At 36.5% G+C, this 20,381-nt stretch overlaps 1 protein-coding gene across 1 annotated transcript in view; it reads left to right on the plus strand.

Annotated features, from left to right (window-relative positions):
• The window catches only part of LOC150092510 (vesicular glutamate transporter 1-like), a 245,880-nt gene that overhangs the window by 203,805 nt on the left and 21,694 nt on the right, over nucleotides 1-20,381 (plus strand). Inside the window, exon 9 of the mRNA XM_090414498.1 lies at nucleotides 4,782-4,931. Coding sequence (XP_090270624.1) covers nucleotides 4,782-4,931 — 150 coding nt within the window. The remainder of the gene's footprint in view (nucleotides 1-4,781; nucleotides 4,932-20,381) is intronic.

A 20,381-nucleotide genomic window follows, 5' to 3' on the forward strand; every position in this document is an offset into this window, starting at 1 on the left:
GATGAATTGATCAAAAGCCGTTGAACAACTGCTGTTATCATCATTTTTATAGGCTCAGAGAAGATGACAAATGATGCCGCTTCACTAGAACACCTTCCTGAGTACTTAAAGAACAGAACTAAGTGAAACGGGTCATCGCTGAGATAGCGGTTACAGCGGACCTGTGAAAACAGACTATTTTATTAACCAAATATTATCTTCTGAAGAGCATCAAGAAATGAGTTTCCTTTTCACACGAATCTTCATTATTTGCTCCTGCAAACCACAAAAGCGAAATGACAACATTAAAGATCATGTCCCTCCAATGATAAAAAAAAGTCTTAAAGCTTGTCCAAGCAGAGAACGCTGATATTAATCCCTATCACCGTTATTTTTTTTTCGATCGAAAATGAAATTAGCTCTTGATGCACGATCATTTTTAGGGGGAGATGATTGTTGTCTCCATGGTTGATCACGACCATCACCACCACCCTGCCTATTAGCTTTAAAAAGTTCCGTGTTTGGTCTAGAGCAGGATTTCTGAATGATCTCCCTCCATTGCAGCACTTTTCATAGTAATACAGATTCGTAGCCCTTCTTGGGATGGATTTATATTAAAAAATACAGTCGATTACAAAACAAAAAGATCCCAATTGTTTCGATATGTGCTACTTAAGCGAAACATTTCTCGCACTCCAAGACAGATTTCAATACACCTGAAAACAGAAACTTTATTTTTTAAATTGTTTGCTTCTATTTAGTTCCCGATTTCACTTAATGAAGGAGGAACCACTAAGAATTTTTTTGGTAAACATTTCTCTGTTTTATGTATTAATTTTTAATTCCGAACGGCAGTATGTGGAGTCCGTTCAGGGGGCGCACCAAGTAATCGACTTAAAAATATATCCATGTCAGATTTGATTTAGTTAAGGCAAATCAAATTAAAATTTTATTTTATCCAGCATTCATGTAAAGTTGAAAATAAAAAGTGCATTAATTAATGGATAATCGGAAGCACCCAAAAGATTTTAAACCCGATTTTGCGCCTAATACAAGATTCTTTGTGTGTTTGCCAATATATGTACGTATTTTGATATTTTCTGCTAATTAATTTTGTGACTCTACTTTCCACTATGCTGGTCAAGGTTCAAGATTACTCAGTACTAAACTAATCACTTGTATTTCATTTATCCCATATAAACCACACACTTCAAAATTATAAAAATATTTTTTCTTCTGTCTAAAGAATTAAAATGCGATCAACTTCATGTAGAAATAAATTTGCAAGCAATGGATTCTATTGGGAACAGATACTTTTCTCTAATTATTCTGACACAGATTTGTTTTAAAATCGATTACTTGATACGCTCCCTGAACTCACTTCACATACTGCCGTTTGGACTTAAAAATTAATACGAAAAAGCTCAGAAATCAGCTCAACGCTCATTTATCGTTTCTATTTCTCAACTCGCTCCACCACGGAGTTTATTTCCAAATTTTGGCAACAAAAAAATAAAGAAAAAAACGTGGTGCGGTGTTATTATTACGTGACACATCGAATGACTCATCGCGGGAGGGTACTCTACACCACACAACACCCATAACTGTATGATGTATGCCACCTTCTACATACTAGGCAATCTACCACCTACTAATTGTATTTTTTTTTCTGTTAATTTTGCGGGTTATGGGATGCAAAATCCGACATTCTAGGAGAGTCAAGAACTCTGCTACTTCCGATAGGCTAACTCTCTTTCAAATGAAAAGCACATATAAAGAGTCCTCTCGTCACGAAGAGAATTCATGTTCATAGAACTCAAGTAGTATATTATGAAATGATGCGAATTAGCGAACTGGTTAGTTCATAAAATGTTAAAGATAGGTATAGTCCAACCACAGAAGCGAAAGCTGTCGTTGGCAGACTGCCAAGAAGAGTCCATTCATGTTGAAGGGGAGAAAGAAATAAGGCGATGTACGAATTGGTCACCAACACGCGAAATGACGTGTTTTATACGTAAAATTATCCAACTGTTATACAAGCAGAACAGTTACCACTTTAAAAACTACAATGATCATAAAAGAGAAGTTAATTTTTCGACTTGTAATAATAAACAACTCATCCCACAATACGGATTGATTACCCTATTATTGGAATGGATTCTCCTTCTTTTGACATGCGCAGAAGTGTCGAAAGGTCTCGTATCAGTGGGCGTACTATAGGTCATTTAATCAATATCCAGCTGTGAGTAAGATAGTTTTTCTTTTAAAAAAATCACTCAGTTTTAAAATACTTTATACTGACGTAAAAAGGCTGATTTTTTAAATAATCTTACTATAAAAAAAGTTGTTAACGTATGTCGTATATGTACCGTGGATGGACGAAACTCCAGGCAAATTCATGCTCCAGACACCGAACGCGAAACCTTTTTTCAAATCACATCCCACATCCAATAAGAGTCGCAACCTCACATCAGCGTGACTCCCTGATCAGTTGCAAAAGAAACTCATCCTGTATTTTTTTTTTTTAAATTGAATAAAAGCAATTCGCAATGTGCTTGTTGTTACGAGAAGAGTAAACAGAAAGTAAAACAAGAACCCCTTTTCTACAGCACTGTAAAGAAAAGTAAACGCGAGAAAAGTATCTGCTCTGTACGAAAATTTCATTTCGTCAGCCCTCGATTTTATTTTCCAGAAAATATCTCAGCAAGACGATCGTAAGCCCGTCTTTTCATAGAAACAGATCTGAGGTGCACGATGACTCGGAATTGTAAGAAAACATTCTCCGAAATCCGATGTGGCCAAGAGAGGAAGATTTACCAGTTTTCTCTTCCCATTTCTGTCGTCTCTCGATAGGATTTCAAAGTTGCATCTTGTATGCGTTGCAGATATGAGCACATCGAAGTGATTTTGTTTTTTTTTTTGCTAAACGCATGCGTGGAATCAGAGCACCGCACTTCATAGCAACAACAGAAGAGCACCGCTGAATAATTTCTGTGTGCGTGCACATCAGCATATTCAGATTTTTTTAAATTCATCCAAGATCACTAAAAGATGTTCCCCATGTGCAGTTCTCATGATAAAAAATATGAAAACTTGATGGTGAACATCCAGTAGACATCTAGCTTTAGCTTGTCTGAAGCATTTAGATTTACCAGTATTAATAAGGAGAGTCTCGTATTAATACTGGTAAAGTATTAATGCTGTCCTTTTTGTCATCTGATACTTTAATCTTCTGTAGATAGCATAAGACCAGCCTGTTTTCACCGGTTTGATCACAATAACAGTAAATATCATTAAAAGATCTTTTCGTAATAAATCTAATTAGTAAATTGATCCCTTAACCCACCCACGGCGCTAATGCTAAAATAAGCTTACAACAACCTCGCATGGGAAGTATTCTCATACAAATCGGATGGGACGTAATGATTTCGAGATAATAATAACAATTCCAGTTGTTGTAGCAATACGACCTACACCCTCTGTCCAAAAAGAAACCGAACTAGTTTCTTCTATTTCGAAAATAGAAGAAACTAGTGGCGCCACCTGTTTTATCTTTTTGTTGTGAAAGCAGCAACCTTCATTAGTGTTGTGTCAACTGTTTATGACATTTGATTCAATAGAAGCCGAGTTATAGTGCCAAGAGTGACAGTGTGTTTTGACGAACGGTCGGTCGTCACCATATTCATGCCGTACGCAACGAATTCTCGCTATCAATCGCTTCAAAACTTCGAAATAAAACTCACCGTTGACCGTTTGGTTAGGCGTAACGAATTCTTTGTGGATAATGCCCTTGGAATCGTAGACACAAATCAGCATTGTCTTTACTTTTGATTTCTCTAAGCGAGTTTTTTTCGGCTGCCCCTCTTCTGGGGGTCTCCGCTCAGCGCTCTGGCGCTTTGTTTCGGGCTCATACTCAAAACACCACGTTTCGTCACCAGTAACGATCGCTTCAAGGAAGTTTGAGTCCTTACGAGCGGTTTTAATGAGGTCCTTGCAGTGTTCAATTCGATACATTTTTTGATTGTCGGTCAACTTGTGGGGAACAAATCGCGAATTCAATTTACGAAGGCCCAAACTCTCGGTCAAAATGTTGTGCACAGTTGATTTTGGAATCCCCAATTCATCTTCAATCAATCTCACGGACGATTTCGGGTTTTCTTTGATGAAAGCACGCACTTCTTGGATGTTAACTTCGCTCAGTCCAGTTTTTGGACTGCCCGGCTTCTTGTTGTCCTCAAGCGTCTCACGACCTTTGAAATCGCTTAAACCACGCATAAACTTGATTACGGGATAAGTTTAACACAAAGGCCAATCACAGCTCTCTGTTTGAAACTCATTTTCCGACCGTTTGTCAAAACAGTCGGAAAATGAGTTCTTGGTTCTATAACTCGGCTTCTAATAAAACAAATGTCATAAACAATAGATACAACAGTAATGAAGGTTGCCGCTTTCGACAACAAAATGATACAACAGGTGGCGCCACTAGTTTCTTCTATTTTCTAAAAGTTCGGTTTCGTTTTGGACAGCGGGTGTTCTGCTACAAACATGATACATTCGAGCCCAACAAAATAAGAACACTTCCGCAAGTCAGTTGCGATCAAGTACAAAATTCCAAAACCAAATGCAGGCATACATTTTTCCACCAAATCAGAAGTAATTAAGAATAATATCAAGGAGTATTTTGGAACTAAATTCCTAGCACTAATAGCATCGTTTAAGCACCCCCTTATAAATATTTTATCATATTTATTTCAATGCTAGAAAATGTATTTTTCACATCGTTTTTTTCTCAATATTTTCAGTTAAAATCAACCCCCTGGAAAGCGATGTTAACTTCTATGCCAGTTTACGCGATCATCGTAGCAAACTTCTGTAGGAGTTGGACGTTCTACCTTCTTCTTGTCTCCCAGCCGATGTATTTTAAAGAAGTTTTTAATTTCGAAGTAGATCAGGTATGTACTATTATTGCTGGTTTATACAGTGAAAATACTTCACGTGAAAGTAATTTAATTCTTCTTGCATATATCTTATAATTAATATGAAGCAAGAAGATAATTACTATTTATCTCGTAAATGACAAGAGAAAATATATTATACGTAGAATAATTATAATTATTCTACGTATAATATATTTTAATATATTAAAATATTTAATATATTAAAATAGAATAAAATCACACCCACATCATTTAATGTACAAACTGTTTGATGTTAACTTTTATACAACGCGCATTGATTTTAATATACTATTCTGCAGTTTGGGTTAATGTTACGTTTCCATGAGTTTGTACCATCGTATTAACTCCTCCTCCGGGTAGGGAGCGGGGCTTTCATGAACATGGCATCACAATGTAGGAATGGAGAGAGGTGAATGTGTAAGTAAGTGCTATACAAATGGATTATTCTGAGATGTTTGAGCACAGCTGGCATTATGAGTCGTCACACAGATAGGATCATCAGGAAAATCCGATTTGTAAACGTACCTCACGTTTAATTGTCCTGGAATAGAAAATTAAACGTGACTCTCAGAAATTGTATAACTGGCTGTGCAAAACTGCATGATGAGCACTAATTTAGATGATGGAGGCAGACTGATCAGACTTGCAGCTCTCGTCCTCGTGCTCAGTAAACTGTCAATATGCAAGGCGTCCAATATTTGTCAGATGTGCATGAATGTCTACTGCGATGTGAAGAGCCATCAGTTCCTTGAATCTGATTTACGAGCGATATCGCAGTTGCGTCATGAGCAATAGCAGCGATGGTTTTGCAGTCGCTACTGGCATATATTAAGATATTCTCGTCTTAGCATGATGATGCTTTCCACGTCGAAACATATCCATTACACTTGTTTGAATTCTTTCCAAAGGAACAGAAATATCATCAAATTTCAGCTAATTTCCGCATTTGGAGCTCTCCCACGTAATCAGCGATTGCGTATGGATTTCACCGAAGATGATGTCCAGGAAATTGCCTTCTTATATCAGTTCTATTCTTGCACTTCTCCTCTTCACAGCTATTGCTTTCAACGTACAAGTTTCCAAATATGTTATTCCTCTTTCTATTGCAACTGGATGTCTACTTTCCATCCTGGTCACTTGCTGAATGTGCTGGTAATGAATTTTTATCCTTTTTCACGGTTTCCCTATATCAATTCACCTCTAGCTTACTGCAAAATGTATTTCTTCCTATACTATATATGACACTCCTGTTTTACTAGAGTGAGGGAGAGGATGAGGTGTATCATAAGACAAATAAAAACGAATATCTGTATTCAATTCTTTAAATTTCGATCAAAGGTGATGTATGTCGATTACAGCGACTCTAATATTTTAAATATCGATTTGCTGCTCGGAACAAACTTAAAACGATAAAAGGAAACCCCAGTCCTATTTCTGATGCTAAGGTGTCCTCAATTAAGAGAAAGTTACCTTCCTGTAATAAATCCAGTGTGTGACACATGTGCTACATCTAAAGTTCGAGATGCTAATCCGATAATTTTTTTTCCTTAAGTATCTTCAAAGGGAATACTGCTTACACATTGGAAAGAGTCCTCACGCATTAATAATTGTCTACTTTGCTCAATATAGAGGAAGCAACTAGTTAACGATTCTCTCTCTTAGCAACTCGTAACACACAAGCACACGATCCGTATTTAGTCAGCGTCAATTTTACAGATACTTTAGGTGTTGTCGAACGTCCTTTATAATATCATGCTTCCGCTCTTTTCAAACCTATTAAGGTTTGGGCAGCACTCTGAGATCATCCCTCACGTCTAATTTAAATGCACACATGCTACTTCGGTTCTATGAAATAAGTTTTCTACATACTTTCCAAGAACCCGAAGCCTCCGTACCTCAATCAATATTGACGATGTCCTTTGATTGAAAATACCTGAGTTTAAATTCCGTCTGTGACGCGAAGATCCTGTATATAAACTCTTCTGCTGAAGGTTAGTTAGGAAGCCTCATACTGGCTAGAATGGTTTTCAACCGGCAAATTAATCAGAAGAACACGTGTTATTAACACGCCTAATATGCACAGGCTCATGCACAGTAACTCTGGACGTGATTTCAATTACTTCGTCGAAAACTACAATCCCTGGCATCAGAAACTGACGATAAGTATTTTATCCTTCCTATCTAAGCCTTAAACCACTAATATCAATCTTGAAGTTGTCAAATATAACTCAACAGCTTAACTAGAATTGCAGTCATCATTCTCCTTGGATATGCTAGGCACGTATTTGAAATGCTGTAGCTATATTTACAAATATTTTTATAAGTTTTCTTTATTTAGCTTTATTTGGTATGCAAAAATAGTTTACTATTTATGTGTAAGCAGGCTTAAAGAGCTAAATTTGCAGTTTTACATGAAAGGCGTCGCGATGAATGAATTAACTGTAATTTGAAAATTTTCATATTCCCCATTTCCATATTCAAATGTTTGTTGCTCTGGCAGAGCCTCATTCCCATTATTATTATTATTATTATTATTATTATTATTATTACATGAATTACAGTGGACATGCGCAAAAAAGTCTCCTCAAAGGCTAAGTTTGGGCTGCGTATTTCTATACTTCACTAGCGCCCTCTTCCGAAGAGATAGTCGTAATGTGTATTTAAATTCAATCTCGTTACTTTCATAGCCTCTCCTCTTTTTATTTTGGGGGTTGAAGAAAAACTTGCCATCACTTAGGAATTCTATAAATTATATTAATCTGATTGCCTGATGTCAAATAATAAATGCCACTTAGAAATTTCACAACATAAATTTAAATGGAATTTTCTAAGATTACACGAAATTGTCTATGGAATTGTCTGTTTTAAAAAGGGTGTCCTCCCATGATTTTCAGTACTTATTATAATAGATACTTTCAAAATGCTGTAATTTAATTAAAGGCTCATAAGTATTTACAATATTTTTAAGAAAAACTTTTAAGCATAATTTTAAATCTCCTCGAGAAAGCAGAGTTAATTAGCATGCACTCGAAAGCGACTTTTTTTATTAAAATAATTCTGCTAAATTCACATTCCAGTTGGAAGCGTGCCAAAACTAAGAAAAACTTCAGCACGCGCTTAAGTTTGGGGACATTTTTAGCCTACCATTTATAAGGCTCATTTCGTAAACGTGAGGAGGTAGGAGGATTCTTCTTGCATTAATTAGTCTGGTATGTTTGCCAAACTGCATACTTTTATTTCTTTCTTCTTTCAAATGAAATCAACTATCCTGATATTTCGAACTTCATATATAAAAAATTGTACATTAATATTTATATTTAGCTAAGAATTGCATTATAATAAAAACACTAATTTAATTTTCTAACACTACATGTCACCCTCTGAATCTTTGTCATTTCTTAACATTTTAAACTCAAATTTGGCATGTGTGCACTACTTATTTCCTCGATGAAATACAAAAACAATTTTGGGTTCACCTCCATCAGAACATTGTTTGAATAATAATTTGCTGTAACCTTGTCAGAATACAAACTTTTACAAATGCGTTCAAAACAATACTGTACTTAAAGAAACTTATGAACTCAATAAGCTATGCAAGCTCATCTAGAAGCTTTTCCAAACATCTATGCCTTACAATCAATTCGACTCTACAGACTGGATGGTAAAAACCAATAATTCTTTTAGTAACTGATCTACCGAAACTTCAACTGGACCTTGCAGTAATGCTTAAGTAACTAAACAGTTATATGAAGTAGTCAACAAAACAAAAAATGGAATTAATCTGAATTTTTTTTTGCAAGAAATAATGAAAATTAAGGAGAACGATCAATGATTATTTATAAAGAATATTATAATCACATATGTTAAAACCTGATAATGTGATCTTTGGAACTTGAAGGATGATGACATTCTAATGAATTACTTTAATATAGAACTGTCAATTCATGAAATGTTTTGAAACTTTATTATATAGTTTAGTCTTCCTTTTAGAACCTCACCCTCCTGAAATAGTCGTGTTTTTTTTTCTGAAAAGTACGCTGCCTGGAAAGAAGTCAAAGGACAAACCCATGAACAAGGTGCATCGTGCCATGCAAAGTCACGTGTTTGTAGCCGGTATAAATTGGAGAATTGTGATGCTCCCAAGTGAAGTGACTGCAATTCTGTCCGAGTGAAATGGCTGCGAGAAAGCAATTGACGGAATTTGAACGAGACGTCGTGATAGGGTACCATGTTGCAGGCCTATCTGATGGACAAATTATTGAAAAATTGGGCCATTCTAGGTCAACCATCAGTGATATCTTAACGGAGATGAAAGCGCAGGGAGTTAACTACAAATGAAACCCGAAGTGGATGACCCACTACACTCACCGAACGTGAACGTAGGGTGCTGCGAAGGATAATATGTAAAATTCGCCAATCGCTGGCATACATGTTCATTACGGAGTTCTGGACATCGACTGGAACACGAATCTGCACAAAAACATTCAGAACCGAGGTTCATAACATGGGTTTCCATGGAAGGGCCAACATCCGAACCAACATGCAGCGTCGTCTTCAGTGGTGCAGAGAGCATGTACAGTGGGACGCAACACCCTCTACCGAGCAGATGTACGGGTGTGCGCGTGGAAGATGCCCGGTGAACGTCTCTTACAAGAGCACCAATTATGACATCCTGTTTTTCCTGATTTGGCCTAGGACCTCTGTTTGTGGTGCCACAAACATTGAACACCAAGAAATATCTGAACATTTTAAACAATTCAATTCTTCCTGCTTTGTGGCTTTCTACGGTACGACCATTGTCTCTTTCAGCAAGACATGCACTGTGTCATAAGATTGCTGCTGTAATTACGTGGGTTGTGGGCAGAAACTTCACCTCGCTTGAGTGGTCTCTACACAACCCTGATCTCCTATTGAACATCTGTGGGATGAACTGGAGCTTCTGGTGAGGTCAAGGAACGTCCGCCCTCAGAACAGTCCAGAACCTCATTACATGTCTACATAAAGAATGACCCAAAATCACCATTGATCGCTATTGTAATCTTGTGGAAAGTATGCCCCATACGATTGCTACAGTAATCGCAGTGAAAGGCCTTCTTATTAAGGGGGCGCCATGGCTGTTTGTTTCTCAAGCTATGATGGCCGTTGACTTCTTTCCAAGCAGTGTATATAGAGTGTCGACTTGGTTGATCAAGAAGTTATTAGATTTAAAGACTTGGTAAGATCATAAACGAGTAAATAACTGTACCATAGGCCGAAATGGTAAAAAAAAAAAAAGATATTTTAATTTTTTCACTCAGCATCACCAGGCTCTGAGAAACATACGTTTACAGATAATTGGTAGTGAGTCATACCTTTTTCCTTACCCCTGCAATAACTGAACGATCGTGGAGAACAAGTAACTGAACAGATATATCAATGGAATGATATCAAACCACAAAAACTGAGGTAAAATTGACATTCAGCTATTGTCGGATCAAGTAGCAAGAAATTTTTTAAAAAAAATGATGATTCCTTTCTTTGTCGCAAAATATAAATTTTAATTTTTTTTTCCTATTTTTAAACACCGAAATTTTCATTCCTGAAATTAATGATTCCATCCTTGAATAAGAGATTGAAGCAAATCAGATTGTCGTTTAAATAAATGGGGATCTCAAACGAGATTATTTAGTTCTTTCTCTTCAATCAAATGTATTTTCTTCACAACTTCATAAAGGCATTCATCTGCCAGTCCGATTGGTAGAATGGTTGTTGCATCCAGTTTTGAACCAAAAGATTGTTCATTCGAATCCCGGTACGACATGGATATTTGTGAACGAGTTTAAATGGTGAATGAGTTTCATCGTCCAATGTGAGGCGACTACCACCCTACTTATTGGAAACCTTATACTCCCAAAGGCAGTAACGATGTTTGAGAAATTTACAACCTTAAGCATCTGGAATTCATATATTTAAGTGAATTCCACAATAACTGCTATCCACGCTGGAATCAGAAATTTGTTTCCTCATCATCATCCGATAGTGCTGTAATATCTTATAGTAACGATCTTCTGAAGGATCGAAATAGTTAAGCACTTGTCTTATGCAGATTCTAAGTTTGGATATGATGTTAATATTTCTTTTTCGTTGAAAATTTAGCTACATTAGTTAAAACAGTAATAATTTTAGTTCTCTCCAAACTATTGTATCTCCGAAGTTAGGTTTCGTCTTTTCCCTGCATCTATCGTGTAAAATTAACTTTATAATATGTTTAGAATAATGAAAAGCTCACTTCTTGATCTCCTATTTTTTTTTTTTATGTGAATCCCAACTTGTAAGATTGTAAACACCTCGTACATTAGTTCCGCAGATGGACTATGCAGATGGTAAGACAAGATTTAGACGGTGGTTGGGGCTGCCATTTTCTGTTACTAGAAATAATATATCTGGTTTAATGTCTTCAAGTACTGTTTTGATGGAATGGAATTTTGTTTTTGTGATTGTTGATACTGTTTTATGGTGTTTTGTTTGTTTGGTTTTTTTTGTCCCGCAGTGCAATTGATTTGTGTTTGTTATTAACATGGGGACGTATCCAGGATATTAGTATTGGTTTAGATCCGATATAAGGTATTGGTCAGAAGTTACTTCTTTCTAGCAGGAGGATATTACAGACTGCCATCATTCCCCGAAGTGTTCTATGACTGTAGATCTGTATGTTCATGGGGCCGGTTTGCCTGTTTTTGTGTGATGAAAAACCCGAGTTTCCTGGAGAAAAAAACCTGCACCTCGTTATGAGACCGACTAACTAACCTTTGCTCGAAACCATCTGATAAAGGTTCCTGACGTCATAGACGGGAATCGAGCCCAGGTCTTTATTTTGTTGGGTTACATGGGTGGTGATCGCGAAGATTTAATTAAAGAAGAACGTGAAGTATTGAATGAAAGACTCTCAAATATGTCTCTGTGGAAATCACCGAGGTACGATCTGGAGAGTAAGTGACAGAATGATTACTGGCTCGTGGATCGGGAAGCCTCCTAATATGTTACGATCTGGTTCTTTTCCATGTGCTGTCTAGTGTAGATAGCTTTTGTTTTTTATTCTTCGTGAAGATTAGAAGAGAGAGAGAGAGAGGGGATTTCGACACTTTATTGCTATTACATCTTCTTCTGTAAATCCTCTTAATATCTTGTGTAATGTTACGTTTCCTTTGATCATTCTTTCACTTTAATTGTATTCAGACCTGTTGCTTTTTTTCCTCTGCTTTTTTTTTGGTTTACATGAAGAACAAAAAATCATCTGGTCCATTTTACGTCTTATTTCGTTGATGAAAAGTATGATTTCTAAAGATGAGCTGCCGGAATTCTCCGTATTCGCCATGTTCCTGTACTGTTTGGATAACAGTTCGGAGTAGAAGTTTCAAGAAATAATTTCAGTGTCTTCTAATCAATTTTAGAAATCTTATTTTATCTTGAAATGAAGTTTTTTTGTGAGCCTCCGTAGCTCAGTCAGTATAGACGAAGCCCTTTGGTCGGAAACATGGGTTCGGTGAAGAAAACCCCCTACGGGGTTTTTTTTTCACCTGGAAACTCGCATTTTTCGTCCCTCAGAACAGGCAAACCGGCCCGTGAACACACACGCATCTACAGACATAGGACACACTGGAGGTATAAGGCTAAACAGCTTATCCTCGAAGTCGCGGTTAAGTGGATAGAAATCCTCCATACCGCAAGGTAAAAGAGGAGGGAAGGAATTAGGGAATAAAAAGAATAAGAAGAAGATGAGGCTTTTTATTTTCTTTATATTAATGTCTTATGCAGCTCTGGAACTTATTTTTGTTATAATCTTTAGTTGCGTTCGCCTTCGAGGCAAGAAATTTATTGGCGATGACGGAATAAAAAAAGTTTAAAAAAATACACTTGAATGAAGTAATTTATCATCAGTGATTTAAAAAGAAAAATTCAAATTACATCGCGACATTTTTATATGCTAATCTTAATACGGAACCACCCACAAGCACAGTTCTTGCTTTTTGTGCGCGCCGAGAAGTATGCTGCAGTGCGTATGGGGAGGGGTAGCTGCTCACTGGTGACCCCCTACAGTAAGACTAATAGTGCTGTATGTCAATCGCCAGCAATACCCGGTAATACTTATAGTAGAGGACTTTGCAGGTCCGACGAAAGTGCTAGAGGCATGCAGGGCCGCATTTACTATTAGGCGAAAGCTGGGGGCCTCACTCTCTAGGGGGAGCCTCATTTTAAAACCTTACTCCTCACAAAGAACAATAAAAAAAAAACAGCGTAGTTTTAGTTGCAAAATAAAATACTTATTTTAAAATATTAAATTCATAACATAAAAACTAGAGGCCGCTGAAAAATTTGTGAGGCCTCCTGCTTCCATTTGAAATACATTGTTCTTTCCTTAGAATATAAAACTAACAGGAACTCCTGTATTCCATAAAATTCATGTATCTAAGTGTACCATTTCTTTGCTGGACGTATACACGTCCAGCAAACCTGGATAATATTCTGTCCACCTGTTGAAAGAACATGGATAAGAAGTGCAGTTTGACCGTCATGTCCATTAGAAGGGACAATAATCCTTCACGCGAAAAGAACACTTAACTAGATTACCTGGCGTACGTAGTAGCTATGGTGAGTTTCCTACAGCAAGAAACGCATTTTACTTGCCGTTTGCTCGGTAACCGGAATCTAAGTTATATCAGACTAAATACCTGCGAGTTATATTCATTTTTTGCTGCTTGTTTTTATAATTATAATTTTTAATGCCAGCTCTAAATAAGAAATCCTTTCATACTTTCCTCACTTCATATTGTATCACTTTGGAAGATCAATGTCGCTATCAATTTTTTGGCTAATTATTTTTAATCGCCAATACATTTTAAAATTCTCCCAGAACTTGATTGAAGATAATTATTTTTGTCAAACAATTATTTTATAAATTCATGAAAATCTGAATCTAAAAATGAATACGGCCTCCCTCTGTTCCAAATTAAGTTTTATTTTTTATTCATAATCTTAGTTCGAAGGTTAGTTCACAGATTGCGCGAAGGTTCGGACTTTTAAATTTTGCTTTATAGAGACTCATACGTAAATCTTGAATCATATCATGTAATGCATAATTTTTATAACGTAACCTGTAGGTTTTTGCATTTCAACTTTCTTGGTTTCCCCCTATTTTTTTTTTTTTTGTTTTATTTCGTATCCAAACACAAGTAGTACAGTAGTAAATAAGTGGTACAACATGATTTACAACAAATTAGGATACATTACAATGAGATCAGCTTAGATTTGGTAGGTGAATTATACAGGGAATATTAATTAAATATGAAAAAAGGAAACTATACATAACTTATATACAATAAACATGATCAGATGTTCCTCCAGTATCTTGCACAATCAACTGCTCTTTTTGTGCAGGATATATGATCCTCTTTTGCACAAGGCAATGGAAGAAAGGGACAAGAAAGAAGGTGTTCCATGGAGTAAGTTGTCCCACACTCACAGTTGTCTGGGCCAGTGAGGTAGCCCCATTTAATGAAGTTTTGTTTGCAGCGTCCTTCGTCCGGAGTCTGTTGAGGCTTTTCCAAGTATTCCAGTCCAAGTGAGCACCACGTGGAAGATGTTCGGCTGTTGGAATGCCGGTATTATTTTCAGGATATAGTGCAAGCCATTGTTGAAGTCTTGTCTCTGGGAGGTTTTTAGGTGGTTCAGTAGTTGTCAGAAAGCTATGTCGGGATCTTAGTCTTTGGGGCACTGCGGTCTGGCCGAACAGTGGGTGGCGTTCATCATTCATTTGTCTGCTTCTTTCATCAGCTGAGAATATCGATCTTCGAATTGAAGGGGGGTGCAATACCAGCCAAAGTATACAGGTCTTTTAGCGGTGTTGATTTCAGACATCCTGTAATTAAGCAGCAGCTTTCATTCAATGCTGGATCAAGTTTTTCACCATGGCAGGATCTGGACCATACTGGGCAGGCATATTCAGCAGAAGAATAGCAAAGGGCCAAGGCAGAAGATCTCAATGTGCTAGGGTCTTTTGTGCATTCACTTTTGCCTTTTTTTTAATGTGGATTTTATATGAGAGGGTGCGATCGAGAGTCACACCGAGGTCAATTGGTTTCCAGGAATGGTCTATATTAGAGCCTTCCCAAGAAATCTGTAGCTTCCTGTTGACTTCCTTATTGTTAAGGTGGAAAAGGCTAGTCTGGGTTTTTAACGGGTTTGGTTTTAGTTGATTGCTGGTATAGTATGTGGTTAGACTATTTAAGGCAAGAGATAGAGTAGTTTCAATGGACTTGAAATTTTTGGACTGAGTAGCGATGGCAAGGTCATCAGCATAGATAAAATTTCTAGTTCCTGGAAAGATGGGGAGATCATTGACGTAAATGTTGAAAAGTAATGGTGGTAACACACTTCCCTGGAGGAGGCCATTTTTTGGTGGTGCCAGCGGCTCTTCCTACCCCCAAGGTCCACATAAAAGCGTCTGTTTTCCAAGAGAGATTGGATCAGGAGGACAAGGCGATAGTCTCTAGTTATTCTGTATATTTTATTTCTGAGTGTGAGATGGTTTATGGTATCATATGCTGCAGTTAGGTCTACAAAGACTGCTCTTGTGGCTAGTTTTTGTTCATAACCATTTTCTATATATTGAATGAGGTTGAGAATATGTGATGTGCAGGATTTGCATGGTCTAAAGCCAGCCTGCTCAGCAATAAGATGGGGTTCGATTAGGGGTTGTAGCCTATTCAGAATTATTCATTCATAGAGTTTAAAGAGGTTGCTGAGTAGTGATATAGGTCTGTAATTTTTTGCTTCGATTGGGGTTTTCCCTGGTTTCAGAAAGGCCGCCACCTTGGCATGCCTCCAGATAGTTGGTATCCTTAGGGTTCTGAGTCAAGTGTTGTATAGGTTTAATAACCATTCTTTAGTCCTGGTTCTAAAATGTTTAATCTGTTCATTACAGACATCATCAAGGCAGGCCTGCAGATTTTCTAGGTTTTAATAGGTTTATGGCAGTGTTGAGTTCAGTGATGGTGAAATCTGAGTAAATCATATTTTGTTCCTCACTTGGGGGTTCTAGGTATCTTATTTTGTGTGTGTTTTTAGTGAATTTTCCATTCAGCAGCAGCTGGTGAGCAATTGGATTAGCTGCTACCTGTGGATGCTCATATGGCTTAGTGAAATCCTTCCTAATTCTGTTGATAAAATTCCATGCCTCTCTGCTACTATGGGTTATATCAAGGGCTTCTATTTCTTTTTTCCATGAAGACGCCTTTCCTCTGCCATCTTGGAGCATAATTTTTCTCCTGCATGGATAGTCTCTTCTGAGAAGGGGTTGGTGTGTGTTGTAAAGTTGTAAGTAATCATCATACTGGACTTGTATGTCACTGGAAAGGCCTGGAATGTAGTTTGTGTGGCATCCTCGAGGGATATGTTTGGTAGAGATTTTCCTCAGTATTTTTATGAATTCTGGATACTCTTAAGGGTTTCGAGGGACTTCTTCAATGGAGCGGTCAAGATCTTCCATGTTTTAATTTAATTTCCAAAATTAGCTTTTTTGAAATGAAATCGTCGTCTGTAAGGGACGGTGTTAGGCATAATTGCTGGGTTGAATTGAAGCATTATAGGTCTATGTTGAGTATCTGGAATCGGATTTAAAACCTTTTTAACACAGATGTTGGATATTTTTGAACTAGAGATTTTCCTCAGTATTTTTATGAATTCTGGATACTCTTAAGGGGTTCGAGGGACTTCTTCAATGGAGCGGTCAAGATCTTCCATGTTTTAATTTAATTTCCAAAATTAGCTTTTTTGAAATGAAATCGTCGTCTGTAAGGGACGGTGTTAGGCATAATTGCTGGGTTGAATTGAAGCATTATAGGTCTATGTTGAGTATCTGGAATCGGATTTAAAACCTTTTTAACACAGATGTTGGATATTTTTGAACTAGAGATTTTCCTCAGTATTTTTATGAATTCTGGATACTCTTAAGGGGTTCGAGGGACTTCTTCAATGGAGCGGTCAAGATCTTCCATGTTTTAATTTAATTTCCAAAATTAGCTTTTTTGAAATGAAATCGTCGTCTGTAAGGGACGGTGTTAGGCATAATTGCTGGGTTGAATTGAAGCATTATAGGTCTATATTGAGTATCTGGAATCGGATTTAAAACATTTTTAACACAGATGTTGGATATTTTTGAGCTAACAAATTTGAGGTCAGGGTTATAGCGTCGCTTCCATCTGCCACTGTTGAAAGATGCAGGGAGTTTTGGATTATGTATCAGGTTTAGAGAAAGGTTTTCAGCCTATTTTTCAGCAAGTTCTCCATCTTTGTTGGACTTTGTGTAACCCCAGTTAACACTGTGGCTGTTAAAGTCACCTAATACAACATTAGTCATGTATGCATTATTATTGAGGAGGATGTCAGGGAAGGAGAAAGCTTCTTCTAGTGGTTTATAGACTGAGGTGATTGAGATAATTTTAAATGTGATCGTAATAATCTCAATGTTTCTGTTGTTCGTTGCGTCAATGGACGATGGTATCAAGTTCTCTTTTGTAAATATTGCACTGCCATATTTATCGTGGGGTATTTCTTTGATGAGTTTCATGCCATGGATGTAAGGTCTTGCAGCACCTTCTCCTTTGTGAGTTTCTTACAGGCAGAGCACATCGTAGTCATTATGTCTGCAAATATTTGCAATGAGATCTTGCTTGACACTGGAAAAACCTTCAATATTAAAAGATATTATTTTTAGGCTTGGCCCCAGGGCCTTTAGAACAGAAATTTGAAAGCATTATAGTTCAATCACTTGCGTTTGGTTGATAGCAGCTTCAGCTTCCCCTAATGGGTACTAACAGGGTGCGGGAACGAGAATCTAGCTGCTGCGCACCCCTCCGTCCCCCTAATCACTCACTACAAATCGAAAAAAACGGCTGTTATGTACGTATTTTCGTCTAATTTCGATATTATGCGGCAGTTTTGAAGTAGCGATATTTTCCCTACAGTTTATCTTTCGAAACGTGTGTAGGTGCCTGTGTCAAAATGAAATTTTATTTGCAAAATTTTCATAACAGAAATAATTCACCTCTCTCTCTCTCTCTCTCTCTCTCTCTCTCTCTCTCTCTCTCACACACACACACACACACACACACACACACACACACACAAATACTGCTGATAGCATGTGCACTTTCTTTTTGTTTCAATTCGTTATTTTTCCAAAGTGATTGTACCAGAGGACGTTTAATATTCCGATACCGAAATGAAATTGTGATTATTATAAATTAGCAAATTTTGTATATTTTTTCATTTATATTATTTCCTGATAAGTATAAATCATTAAATTACGTAATGTTGGGGAAATTATGAAACTGTTAAATAAATCAACAGTTTCATCCTACAAAAGCAATATCAGAATAAAATGTTTTGAACATCTGTATAGCAATAAGAAAGGTGAAAAATATAATAATAAAATAAAATAAATTTCTTTGTGTATTCGGCTATTGTTAGGGACTTTTTAGTGTGCCTACTGGACGTGTTCGTTTTTCAATGATTTTTGTTAGCTTATGGACTGCTACTCGAGCAGAAAGGAATAGTCTATAACCCTCTCTCCCTACCAAAAAAAAAACATAAATGATTATGTAATACATATGCGCCTTTTCTTTTAAATAATTCAATTTTTTTTCAAGATAATTGTATCAAATTATTTATAATTTTTCGATAATAAAAATGAAACTGATCAATATAAATTAAGAAATCATTTTAGTTTAACTGTTGTATCAGCGTGTAAAAGATATGTCAGTATTTCTGTGTTAGGATGTCTGTAATCAACAACTTGATGCATTCTATACTACAGCTTGAGGCAATTTAGTGTGATTTCTGGGGAAACTTTCTCTCTTGTCTTTCTTAATAGCAGTGAGAGTAATCTAAGTTTAGCCTTTCCTCCAGCTAAGAGGATTATTTTGGAGTATTTCGGAGACGTAGTAATATTTAGAATTAAAAAATAAAATAAATAAATAACAAAAACCTGAAATTTCAGCAGACCGCTGGACAACTGATTTCAGATTGCAAAGAAATAATACAGAATAATACAGAATTAGAAGCTTCGACGGCACAACAATATTCACCTCTAGGATCAACCACGAGTGGCTGACCGATGTGAGCCCTTCCTCAGGATGTCTGTTCCGGTAAACTGAAGTAACAGATTTTGAATACTGTCTGAAAGCTTTCAAACCATTAGAAATTTAAAGTAGTTATGGAATTGAGTTTCAGGAGAGGGGAAGGGAGGTCGATGCAGTAGAAAATCTTCAAAATGACATACATTTTGAATTATTTCGTATAGGATAGCTTTCATGTTATATTTTCAGCATATCTAGAGTGGTTACACTGGATATTATAGTAATGCGGATCCTAAAAAAAAAAAAAACTCTGTTGCAGTTTTAAGCAAAAGACAAAGGCGAAGAGTCTGATAAAATACCATTGGATATAAATTTTTGATATTAAAAAGACTCACAATCGGAAACCCCGAGTAATGCAGTTTAACATCATTTGTTGTTCACAAAAAAAAAAAAAAAAACGTTTCTAAAATTGAAATGTTACGACCCATATAACGGTATTTTGAAAGGAAAGAAAGCAAAATGTCATATTTATTTCAATAAATATTATTTTAAAAAAATATATATATATTTGACACAATATTTTAAATGAAACAAACAATTGAAAATTCGCGATAAAGACATTCTTCTATATTGTCAGTAAAGTGAAAGAACATAAAGTTGTCTTGTTCCGTGACACTGATGTGAAGAATAAAAGGCAGCAAATTTACTATTCCTAAATAGATTCCTTGGAAGACTGATCTCTGGTCATTTCAGGATTGATTATTTTCGCACATCTGAAATTCGTTTTTATTTTTGGGAAAAGACAATAATTCTGCAGGAAAAAAAAATCAAATATCGTAGGCAGTACAGTAACGAGGGTATGAAGCGCCTGTGGCAAGTGTCTAACTTGTCTAACCCCCCCCAACCCAAAAATGACAAAAATTTTGAAAAATTTAAATGTAACAAGATGTGTATATATATATATATATATATATATATATATATATATATCTTTTTATTTTTTACGTTTTGCGTCCCAAACCTAGTTGTGCCCGTGGGAGGCGCCTCTTTCACCACGCCCTCGTTACGGCACTGATCATAAGACAGTAAAGGCAATTCCAAGTAACACGGTACACGTAAATTCAAAGGTTGTTCCAACACAGTTAATCCGTTAACGGCTCTAAAATCTCCGTTCAGGGATTAACGGCGAAGGGGGTAATTGCATGATAAAAAGTAGAATGCAGATGAAGTTTTGATCCATTAAAATTGATTTGGCAATTATGCTGCTGAATCTTGTCCAGAAGCAGTGCAGTATTTTTGTTTTATTCAAAACGTATATAATTACTTTTCA

This window comes from Typopeltis vanoorti, chromosome 25 (genome assembly GCF_054136105.1).
Source record: "Typopeltis vanoorti isolate ZY-2024b chromosome 25, IOZ_Tvanoo_1.0, whole genome shotgun sequence".
NCBI classification, from domain to species: domain Eukaryota; kingdom Metazoa; phylum Arthropoda; class Arachnida; order Uropygi; family Thelyphonidae; genus Typopeltis; species Typopeltis vanoorti.